General features: G+C 43.2%; 1 protein-coding gene across 1 annotated transcript in view; it reads right to left on the bottom strand.

Moving 5' to 3' along the window:
* Positions 1-928: 928 nt before the first annotated feature.
* PGPEP1 (pyroglutamyl-peptidase I) overlaps positions 929-11286 on the bottom strand; it is a 35297-nt gene continuing 24939 nt past the window's right edge. Inside the window, exons 4-6 of the mRNA XM_087952560.1 lie at positions 9319-9425; positions 7379-7611; positions 929-6471 (exon numbers count right to left, since the gene is read on the bottom strand). Coding sequence (XP_087808686.1) covers positions 6279-6471; positions 7379-7611; positions 9319-9425 — 533 coding nt within the window. The 3' untranslated portion in view covers positions 929-6278. The remainder of the gene's footprint in view (positions 6472-7378; positions 7612-9318; positions 9426-11286) is intronic.

Below are 11286 nucleotides of genomic sequence, written 5' to 3'. Positions count from 1 at the left end.
CCTATAAACTACATGGATATTTCCATTAAGTCACTGCAAATTCTAGGTTGACTAAGCATCGGACAGCAACGAAATGGATAATTCTTTTTTTAAATGAATCTTTTTAATAGCCCTTTTTGACCTGCACCTCAAAACAAATGTAACATTTGTTAGGATATTAAGTTTAGTAGTTGGAATAGTGAAGTGTGCCGTGGGCCAGAGCACACAGCTGTAGTTGATTGGTTGGAGAGAACTATGCATGAGGCAATCTGAATTCTGATTGGATGCTCCAAGTATAAAGGGGGGAGTTTCTCTTTCCCCTGCTTTTTTTTCCTGTGTGTTCTGTATGCTGTTTGATTTACCTCATGTTCCCGATTTTCTTGTCTGCTGTAAATACCGTTTCTCCAACAATACGGCCTCCCCCAATAGGAAGTCCCAGCATGTTTTATAGGCATGAAATGAAATTAAGCCCCTCCCCCCCAAATTAAGGCCTATATTAAAACATGCGAAATGGGGGAGGAATGGTGGGGGGGGGCTTGCCATTAGGAAGTACTTTTGTTGCACACCCAGATATGGTGCTGCCTGCGTTGACCCCAATACGAAGTGCCCCACCAACGCCGAGGTCAACATCCAAGCCGTCGCTGCCCGCCCGCCCGAAGATGCAAGGGGGGGAATTAAGTCACCCCCGAAAAGACGGCCTAGCCATTTTTTCAGGGCTCAAAAAAAAATAAGACCCGGCCTTATTATATGAGAAACACGGTAGGTTAATTTTTTGTCAGTGCCTCAGACTTCATTTGGACAGTCGCTGCGCAATTCCTCGACAACATTCCTCAAGTGGCCTCTTTCGGTTTATGAATGAGAAGAAAATGTCTGAAATGTTAAGAACTGGTCAATGTAACTGGGGGAGCAGGAGAAAGAGGCAAAGCAGAAAAACAGAAAGGACACTTAATTTTTAATTGATTAAATAAAATGAGTTTAATGCAACCATTAAAAAATACGCAGGTGCTTAGTACTGAAGACAGTGGTTCTGTGGAAAAACAACGACCGTCCCGTAAAATTTACTGGTTTGCAAAAAAACCGGGAAATTATAGAATAAATTACATGTCCTAGTCAGGTGTAATAAGGGGAAGGTGAAACAAAGGTCCGGAGCTTTAATGAAAAGAGATTCCTGAGATGATGAAAACAGAATGAAAACAAAGTCAGAGAACTCAAAGGAAAACAAAACCATTTCGGGCGATTCAGAGGTCAGGACCTTGGCAAAATTCGGCAGTTTTAGCAGATGGTCAGTCTCCAAGGAGCTGCAGACCCGAAGGGCAGGCACATGAGCCAGGTGGTGTTTTGAGAGGTAATCGGATGTATTCCCAGAGGTTAGGGGAACTTTGCTTGAATCCTCTGGAACTGGAGTCAAGCATCTTAAACACAGATATCCGGGGGGTGTTTGCAGCATATAGCAATAGCACTTACTTATATACTGCTTTACAGTGCTTTACAGCCCCCTTTACAGAGTCAGCCTATTGCCCCCAATAATAATCTGGGGCCTCATTTTACCCACCTCAGAAGGACGGAAGGCTGAGTCAACTCTGAGCCTGATGAGATTCGAACTGCCAAATTGCAGGCAGCCGGCAGTCAGCAAAAGTAGCAGCCTGCAGTACTGCACTCTAACCACTGCGCCATCGCAGCTCATGTGGTCAAAAATCCAAGGTGGTGGCTGCTACAGTCAGTCTCCAGCCCCTAAAGGTGGGGTATCCAAGTATGGCTGTCTGGGGAAATCTTGGAGTTGAAGTCCACAGGGTTTGAAAGTTGCCAAGGGTGGACACCCCTGCCCTAAATGCAAAGGGTACTTTTGGGTCTGTCCAACCTTGGACCCTCACTGGAGCCCCTGAATAAGAATTCCTTGATGTGTTAATAGAACATCAATTAAACGGATGGCCAGCTGGGGTAAGCTGCTTTGCATCCATTTCTTTGAGCAATGGACTCTTTGCGTGATATATATATATATATATATATATAAAGGCAGCTCTTGGCTTTGTTTAGTGACCATTCAAAGTTACAACGGCACTGAAAAAAGGGACTTGCAACCAGTTCTCCTGCTTATGACTGCTGCAGCATCCTCATGGTCATGCGAACAAAATTCAGGTGTTAATAATCTGACATCAATTTACAATGGCCGCAGCATCCCGGGGGTCATGTGACTGCCATTTGCAACCTCCCCAAACCATCTTCTGGCAAGCAAAGTCCATGGGGGAAGCTTTTGCATTCTGTGGGGCTTTGGCTGGGCCAATACCACAATAAGGCTTTTAATGATTTATATAGAAGCACCCTATATTGTGCATTAAGAGAAGCAACTGTCTTCTGGGCTGCTATTTTCCGAGCCATGCCACCCACCACCCACCAGAAAACGTCACTCCAAAGTCTGATTTTCCCTTCCCCCTCCCCAAATTCTGGGCAAAAGGTCTCTTTAGGTTACGTGCACACCTCTTTCCTGTGCCAAATTCAACATTCTCAACTGTTTTAAACACTTTAAATATATACTATTGAATAGTCTGTTCACACATTTACCAATCTCCCAGTAAAAATAAGTTTCTGAGCAAAGCTCTGCATTTGTTTGCACACAATGCTAACGAATTATGTGTGCTGCACTAAACACAAAGAATTTTGCTTTAAAAACAGCTGGTTAAAAAATGTTTCAGATTGCCATCGTAATAATTCACATCCCAGTAACTGAACTGTCAATTAAGAGGGATGCAAAATGAATAAGTAATAATTTTTAATCTATTTGTACTAAATACTAATAGCCCTTGACTTACAACTATTCATTTAGTGACTGTTCAAAAATTACAACAGCACTGAAAATGGGCTTTGATTAGTTCTCACACCACAACATTCCCAGGGTCACGTCAACAAATTTGGGGCACCTGGTATGTATTTGCAGCAGCTGCAGTGTCTTGGGATCTTATCAACACCATAAGCAACCTTCCTAGCCAGCTTGCTTAATGATGCACTGAACAACTGCAGTGATTTGCTAAAAAACCATGGCCAAAAAGGTCGTAAAGTGGGCATGACTCTCTTAACAACTGCCTTGTTTAGAAATGGAAATTCTGGTCCCAATTCTGGCCGTAAGTCAAGAACAATCTGTATATATCTGATACACATTCTAAGTCAGAATCCATGTTTAGAGCATCGTGATCTCTAGAAAAGGTACAGATTCAGAAGTTTCTGAACACAGCCAGTCCATGGTGTGATTATTAGGGTTTAAAAGTTCCATGGAAGGAAAAACACACAAGAGATGGTGGAGGACTAGCAGAAGAGTCCTTGTGTCAATATGGACAGACCAGGACGCTTGATGCTCTTCCTTGAACTCATATTGTCAGAAATGGGGTTATTGTAGGGCACCATTTCCCAACCTTGACAATTTTAAGATATCTGGACTTCAACTCACAGAATTCCCCAGAAAGCATACCACGGTAGTGCAGTGGTTAGAAAGCAGTACTGCAGCCTAATTCTGCCCACAACCTGGAGTTCAATCCTGATTGGCTCAAGATTGACTCAGCCTTCCATCCTTTCAAGGTTGGTAAAATCAGGACTGTTATTTGTTTATGTATGTTTAAACAACATGAGGATAACTTAAGTTTGATCAATATGATAGAGATAACTTATACTGTTATTGCGAATTGGATTATATGAATGATACCCAGAACCAACTCTGTTCACACACAATATGGGTATATATTTGAAAAAAACAATAAAGAATATAATAATTTAAAAAAGGACCCAGATTGTTCGGGGCAATATACTGACTCTGTAAACCGCTTAGAGAGGGCTGTAAAGCACTGTGAAGCGGTATATAAGTCTAAGTGCTATTGCTATGCTATCTTAAAATTACCAAGGTTGGGAAATACTGCTATAAGGTGACTGTCTGCAAACGAAAGTGTTGTCAAATCCATAGGATGAGACAGTGCTACCGGGCAAATCTTCTAACCGTTTCAAGATGCTTTCTTTGAAATCAAGTCAGTCCAACCTTTTTGCAGTGAAGCCTGAAAAATCCCATTCCCTAAGCAAACAGATGATAAAAAGAAAATATAATTTTAAGAAAGGAAGAATGAGGGAGAGAAATTTCCAGTAAGGGTAACCATCTCTTTAAAAAAAAAAGTCTGGTCCCCTAAAAGGAGGTTTTTAATTGTAACAACCCACCTTTCCTTCCATTTAAATGTTAAGCCATTTCACATCTTAAAGAAAAAATATCCAGCTCACCTATTCTTATCATTTCAAAGAGAGATAGCCTTTATACAATGTGCATATCTGCACCCATCTAATAGATTATATAAATTTCACAGCTACACTTTATTAGAGCTAAAAACAGCAGCCTTCTGTTTCTCAAACTGCATTGTTGCTGGGTTTTTTTTTTTTTTAAAGAAAAGGGGGCAAATGGCCCTTGCACAGTTTGCCATCTTACAAAGTGTTCCAAGGAAGAAGACTGCTTGCAAATCTAAAAAACATGAGCCCACCTTTGCTAGAGTGGGGACCAGGGGGAAAAGCACAGAAGCCTTCACATTTGGACAAAAAAAATATTAAATAAAATAAATTATTAAATGAAACAGGAGAAATTGGCTGACTTACCACACACCCAAGGGTGCTTGGAATTTGAATGCAAGTAAGAGGCTGGTGTGCAAACAACTTTTAAGAGCAATTTTAGCAACCCGAAAAGGGGTACAGATGAGGTTCCCATAAGACTGTCTCAAAATACGGCCATGCATTCAAACCTCAGCAGCCCTTTGTCTTGCAACCAGATTACCACTGGGTTTAGCAAGCTGACAAGCACAAGGCAGCTCTCACTGAGAGTTACTATAAAAGCAGGATCAATTAGTTTTAAAAAGAGAGAGAGAGAAATCCAAACAAGAATGATTTTACAGCGAAGAAGCGGTTTCATTTTAAGCCAGACCATTTTTAGCAAAAGTTGCTTTTTTTTTTTTTTTTTTGGTGACCAGTTCAGTTTTATCAGGCAATTCCATTGTCCAAGATTTTAGACTGGCCAAGTCTCCATTCTGCCATACAAGTTGCTTCCTTGCTGCTTCATCCCCAAAGTCTTCCTGTTTAGAGTGAAGTTGAACACTGCTCGTTTTAAAAGGAAAACAAAATACATCCCACAGTCTTTAATCTTTTGAATGTATATTATACTCTAATCCCATCTAGGTAAAAAGTGCAGCATCGTTTTCTACAGAGCCGGCGAGGGCCGCCATCAGGGAAGCATTATGGAGGGGAGCGCCCAGGGGGGAATTCCTGGAGAACTACTCTGCTGAAATCATGGGGACTTCAACCCAGACGCAGGAGCTGAAGCAAAATGAGGCCTTCACCAGGCAGGAGGTGGTGCCAGCAAGTCTTCACCCCCTTCTCCTAGCAAGCAGAAATGACAAAATCTGAATCTCGATCCAGGGTCTCATCCCTCCCCAGCAGAGCAGAAAAGTTTAGAAAAGAATATGTACCGTGTTATTTTCTGAAGGTACAAAAGGATATTTGAGCAGCATCTCACTTTGAGGCACTGGGAAAGATAGCTACGGTAGGGCTAGTTCCTAGGGCACATTAAGCCAGCAGGCCAGAAGAGAAGAGAAACTCTACATTTCAGACCGATGGGTGGCTACGGAAGTCAGGAAAGGCAAAACCCAAAGAGATCTGGTCTTTTTTTTTTTTTAAAGAATCACCAACAGGTTTGGCATGAGGTGTCAATTAAAGGAAATGTTCCCGCCTCTCTTTCCATCCCCAAGCGTTCCTCGTGAAGAGCAGAACTCTACCATATAAATTGGAGGAATCTGTTTTAAACAGTGAAGGAAAAAAAAAAACTTCCAAGCTTCTGGGTAAATGTACAATACATCTTCCTGTAAAGGGAACAGCACTTCCTGCAAGGGTCCTACTTTTTGAACCGAAAGCACTGCTACGAGTTGAGTGGAACCATCAAACTGTCCTTCTGAAAACACAAAGACCTTGCAAAATTGAACTGGAGCACATCGGACAACTGGAGCAATTGCCTAACCGGCAAATCCTCTCAATCCATTTAACAATCTTTGCAGGACCTGAACACCAATGGGGACCCCCCCAAGAAGCTAGCGAGAGCTAGTTTGGGTGGAATCGAAAGAGAAGCAAAGGAGGATCTCCCAAAATGTATCTCCTCAGAGTGTCAGGAATCCATTTCTGTTCTCTCAATCTTCTACGTGGATCCTGCCAGCTGGGATTCTGTAAGAACAGGAGAAAAGTTTCTGGAAGTGCAACCATGAGGAAAGTAAAGAGGCGGGGACTTTGGCCCGAGTTCAATGTTCGTTGTGACAGTTGATGTTGCTCTCAGATTGTTCTAAGACATTGAGCATTTCCTCTATGATGGCCTGGAGTGCACGACCCAGCTGTTCTGCGCTGTATGGTTTTCCCAAGGGAGGCACGTGGACAAATGCAGATCGCCCGTGGCTCTGGTACAAGGAAGTGTAGTATGTGAAGTCACACAGATACCTGCAAGAACAATGAGATTCTTCAGCCAGGGAAGGGGGAGCAAAGTTTATAAGCCCTTGCATTTGAAAGCCTACAAAAGTACAGTCAAATGAATTGCGGTATTTCATCCTTCTACTCTTTCCAGGTGAATATCTGTAGCTCAGGAATTGAATGGTGGAGTTCTTGGTGCTCTCTAAGCTTGTCTGTTTGCTTGAAATGGTTTCATTGCCCAAACAGGCAATGTAAGCAATCCAAGCGCATCCATGAATGGCAACTAGCAGGCAGAATTCATGACCAAAACTCCTGTATTAAATGTATTGATTTTTTGTGCCAGCCACCTCCTCTATAAGGTGACTCCTCAATCTCACAGCACATGGACAGACTCAACCGGAGTTTCAACTGGGAAATTATTGGCATCTTAGACCAAGCCCATTCCAAAAATGCTAGGGAATTCCTGGAAGCTCGGCCTTCAGACAAATCAGCCAGGAAAGATACAAAAAAAGGTAGTCCTTGACTTACAACCACAATGGAGCCCAAAATGTATGCTGTTAAGCAAAGCATCTGTTAAGTAGGTTGTGCTTCCTTTTACAACCTTTTTACCACAGTTAAGTGAATCATGGTCATTAAGTAAATCTGGCTTCAGCTATGAACTCTGCTTGTCAGAAGGTCACAAAAGGTGATCACCTTACCGTAGGATACTGCAACTGTCATTAATACCTGCCAGTTGCCAAGCGCCTGAATTCTGATCATGTGACCGTGGGGATGCTGCAACAGTCGTGTGAAAAACAGTCCTAAAGACACTTTTGCAGTGCTGTTGTGACTTCAAACGTTCACTAAGCGAATGGTTGTAAGTCGAGGACTACCTATACCTCAAACTGCCTCTTTCCACCCCCACTCTTCCCCTTCCCTTCTGCCCTCCACTTCATACCGCCCAGCGTCCTCTGATATCGTGACGGTGACATCCAGTCCCAATGCAGAGACTCTCTTGCACACGGCATCCATGTCGATGATCGAATCGATGCATTCCGGGCCCCCTTCAATGCAGCATTCGGAACCTGGACAGAAGTGGCAGTTGTCCAAACCCCGGTATCCCACGTTGTGGCCGCATTTTTCTAACGTCACCGTTGTGGCCATGCCAGACAGTCCCACGTGAACTACAAGCTGTTTTGAAAACAAGTCAAAAGCTTTCTGTTGCAGAAGTGGAAAAGCGGGTTCATGAAACTGCCATAGTTGAGAGCCAAACTAGTGACCTGAGGTCAGCATGCCCTTACATCTTTTCCAAATAATCCCTGGAGTGTACATTCCTCCCACCTGGAAGAAGGATATGCATATAATCATAGTGCATATCCTTAAAGAGACAGATCTTGGTTAAAAAAGAAACAAAACTCAGCCTCCCTCTACCACCAAGAAAATACAGCCACCCTATATACATGTGCCATGTTCCTACCCTCTTTGCAGTATTTCTGTTAGCTTCTTTCTCTTTTTCTTTCTTTCTTTCTTTCTTTCTTTCTTTCTTTCTTTCTTTCTTTCTTTCTTTCTTTCTTTCTTTCTTTCTTTCTTTCTTTCTTTCTTTCTTTCTTTCTTTCTTCCTTCCTTCCTTCCTTCCTTCCTTCCTTCCTTTTCTTTCTCTCTCTCTCTCCCCCTCTCTCTTTTCTTTCTTTCTTAAAGGTGGATAATCATCAGCCTAAACCCTTACAACAAATTCTCCTCCTCCCCCAGCCTTTAAATATAGCTGAGAAATGCAATAATAATATACTTGTTTTTTTTCCTTTTTGAGGTTGTTATTTGAACTTAAAGCCCATTCAAAATGCCACTATTACCCCTTGAAGTCCTAATTAGCTTGGGCCAGATGACTTTAAGTTTCGCCTCCTTTCTTATATAGAGACCCAGAACCTAAAATTATGCTCAACAATTTTGTTAGAAAAGATTACCTTGGTTGCCAGATTACTCCCTTTGAATGCTAGATACCTTGTTTATATGTTTATTTGATTTCTCTATGGGTTCTAAATTCAAACATATTTCTCTATTGTTCTGTTTAACATTGCCGCTACTGGGTTTTACAGTATATTCAGGTTTAGGATGGTTTAATGTCTTGCTCTAGCAAAAGTTTACAAATGTAGCTGTTTTGCAAGATGGTATGTAAACATACAGCGCAAACAAGCAAATTAAGTCATATGCTTGCAGACTGCTGCTCGTATGCTGGAAATACTGCAAGAGACCTGCTGGATCAAATCATGGATCTATGTAGGTGAGCAGTTGGTAGACCTACAGGCTAACTCAGGCCCAGATGTTAAAAAGTAAGGTGGAACAGAACTTGCTTCCTATCATTCCTGGTCCCAGCTCTGAGACAAACTGAGACCGGTGGTTTATTTTAGATACAACAGCTAATAACTCCCAACAAACTCACCTTCTGTTGTTTTTGGTCCCATTCCTCTTAAAAATCATCAAATTCTGTCTGCTTTCTAAAACATACACAGCACAGGTAGAAGAACAAATCCAGGGAATGGTAGTGGTGGTAGACTCCAGCTCTGCCCATTGAAATGCTTAATTCTTGCCCCCAAGTAAAAAAAAAATATGTTGCCCTCAGTCACCAAAAGGTAGTTCCTTTCTGGTCTTCTCCCGATGCATTGCCAGAATGGGAAGGATAAAGGAGAATATGCCTACCCTGGAGGAATGAGTAAGACAAACAGGAAACCTGCCTCCATCTTCTGCCAAGTGGGTGAGAAGCCACAGCCGTCCCTCCCGTCAGGGTTCTCCCTTGACCCCCATGATTGTCTCTCGCCTCAAAATCAGGGTTTGCAAACTGAGCCAGTTTCCTGACACTGGTCTCCCTCAACCTCACCGCCATTCTCACTTCCTTTCACTCACTTGTGGGCTGTGTTTCTTCCATAAGGCGGGAATGAGCCTCTGCACAGCCTGATACTCAACAGGAATCTCATAGACATGTAAATCCACATCCTCTCCGAGGCCCATTTCTCTCCAGCTCCTGAAAAAAAGGGGGGAAGAGGTTTCAAAATAGTTTGTCATCTAGAACAGTGATCCCCAACCTTTTTTACGCCGCGCCCGGTATCCCCAACCTTTTTTATGGCGCGGCCCGGTACCGGCATTAGCTGGGCGCCGCCATCTTTTTTTGATGAAAAAGTGCTTCCGGTGACCTCACCGGAAGCACTTTTTCATCAAAAAGATGGCGCGCATACGCTTCGTGAGCTTTTCCGGGTAGAAATGGCTTTCTACCGGAAAAGCTCACCAGCGCTAGCGCCGCCATCTTTTTGATGAAAAAGTGCTTCCGGTGAGCTTTCACGGAAGCACTTTTTCATCAAAAGATGGCGGCGCCTAGCAAGCCAGCGGCCCGGTAGGACTTGTTCCACGGACGTACGGTCCGCGGACCGGTGGTTGGGGACCCCTGATCTAGAAGGATCTCAGAAATGTGTTTTCTCTGTAGCTGCCCTGGCCCTTTGGAAGAACCCCTCACCTGAGATTGGGGGAGAGGATGTGTGGAGGCTGTGAAAACCTGGGCCTTCTCCCAAGCATTGGACTAGGACGGGGTTGACTCAGGGGGTTAAAACAATGTATTTTTATGTTGTTGTTTTTATTGGTCACTGGGAGCCACATATGATCATTCTGCAAGAGACATGCCCATACAAGTTCCTTAAATAAACAAGTGACTTTCACTTAGGTCCAATCGTAGTTATTTGGGTATATAGGCTCGTAATATTCAGTGGCAGGCTATTTCTAATGATCAAATGCTGAGCCAGGAGGACTGTTCTATGCTGAATATACCCTTGCTGGTCTCAGCAGGTGGCACTACCTAAATAGGGCTCAGCCCAATTAGGATTTGGCTAGAGATGCCCAGGAAAGATCAGAGCTATAATTAGAACCGGGAAGTGAAAGAAGCAGGTCTCACCATAAGGAAAACTATCTTTTTCTTCTACAAAGAAGGGCATTCTATGAAGTTACTAGGATTTATATTCAACTTAAGGGAGGCTGTAATTTTTTACTTATCCCATAGGGCAGGGATCTCCAACCTTAGCAACTTTAAGCCTGGCGGACTTCAACTCCCAGAATTCCCCAGCCAGCTTTGCTGGCTGGGAATTCTGGGAGTTAATCCGCCAGGCTTAAAGTTGCCAAGGTTGGAGACCTGCCATAGAGGCACACAGTAAAAAAAATTATAGCAGCGTTAACTGCAGCAAGAAGTACCTGAAATGTAAGGGACCAGTTTGGACAAAACTCAGCAGCATTTTTTGTGTGGCTGCTGATAAAAATAGGATCACCAACATCCGATGATGGATATGGAAGAAGGAGGAGGGGAAGAGGAAGAGGAAGAAGAGGAGGAAGGAAGAAGAAGAAGAAGAGAGGAGGAGGAGGAGGAGGAGGAGGAGGAGGAGGAGGAGGAGGAGGAGGAGAGAGGAGAAGGAGAAGGAGAAGGAGAAGAAGAAGAAGAAGAAGAAGAAGAAGAAGAAGAAGAAGAAGAAGAAGAAGAAGAAGAAGAAGAAGAAGAAGAAGAAGAAGAAGAAAAAGAAAAAGAAAAAGAAAAAGAAGAAGAAGAAGAAGAAGTAGAAGTAGAAGTAGAAGAAGTAGTAGTGATGGCCATAAAGATCCTCTGGTATGGGACAGACAGACAGACAGACACACACACAGATGGGTGGGTGGGTGGGTGGGTAGATAGACGGACGGACATAAACAGAAAGATCTCGAGGTCTACCTGTAAGGGACACCCTCCCTGGTGCTTTTGCCCTGTAAGATGCAGGCTTTAGAAATAGTAAGCGAAACCCTGGGCTAGTTTATTTTCTACATGACCCACTCAAGTCTCAAAAGACTTGGCTTATGGACTGAACC

The sequence above is a fragment of the Notechis scutatus genome, chromosome 1, assembly GCF_049901735.1.
Source record: "Notechis scutatus isolate UNSWTSFEM ecotype Mainland chromosome 1, rNotScu1.2, whole genome shotgun sequence".
Classification (NCBI taxonomy): Eukaryota; Metazoa; Chordata; class Lepidosauria; order Squamata; family Elapidae; genus Notechis; species Notechis scutatus.
The sequence above is the reverse complement of the archived record's forward strand: the minus strand, read 5'-3'. Positions and strand labels throughout refer to the sequence as shown.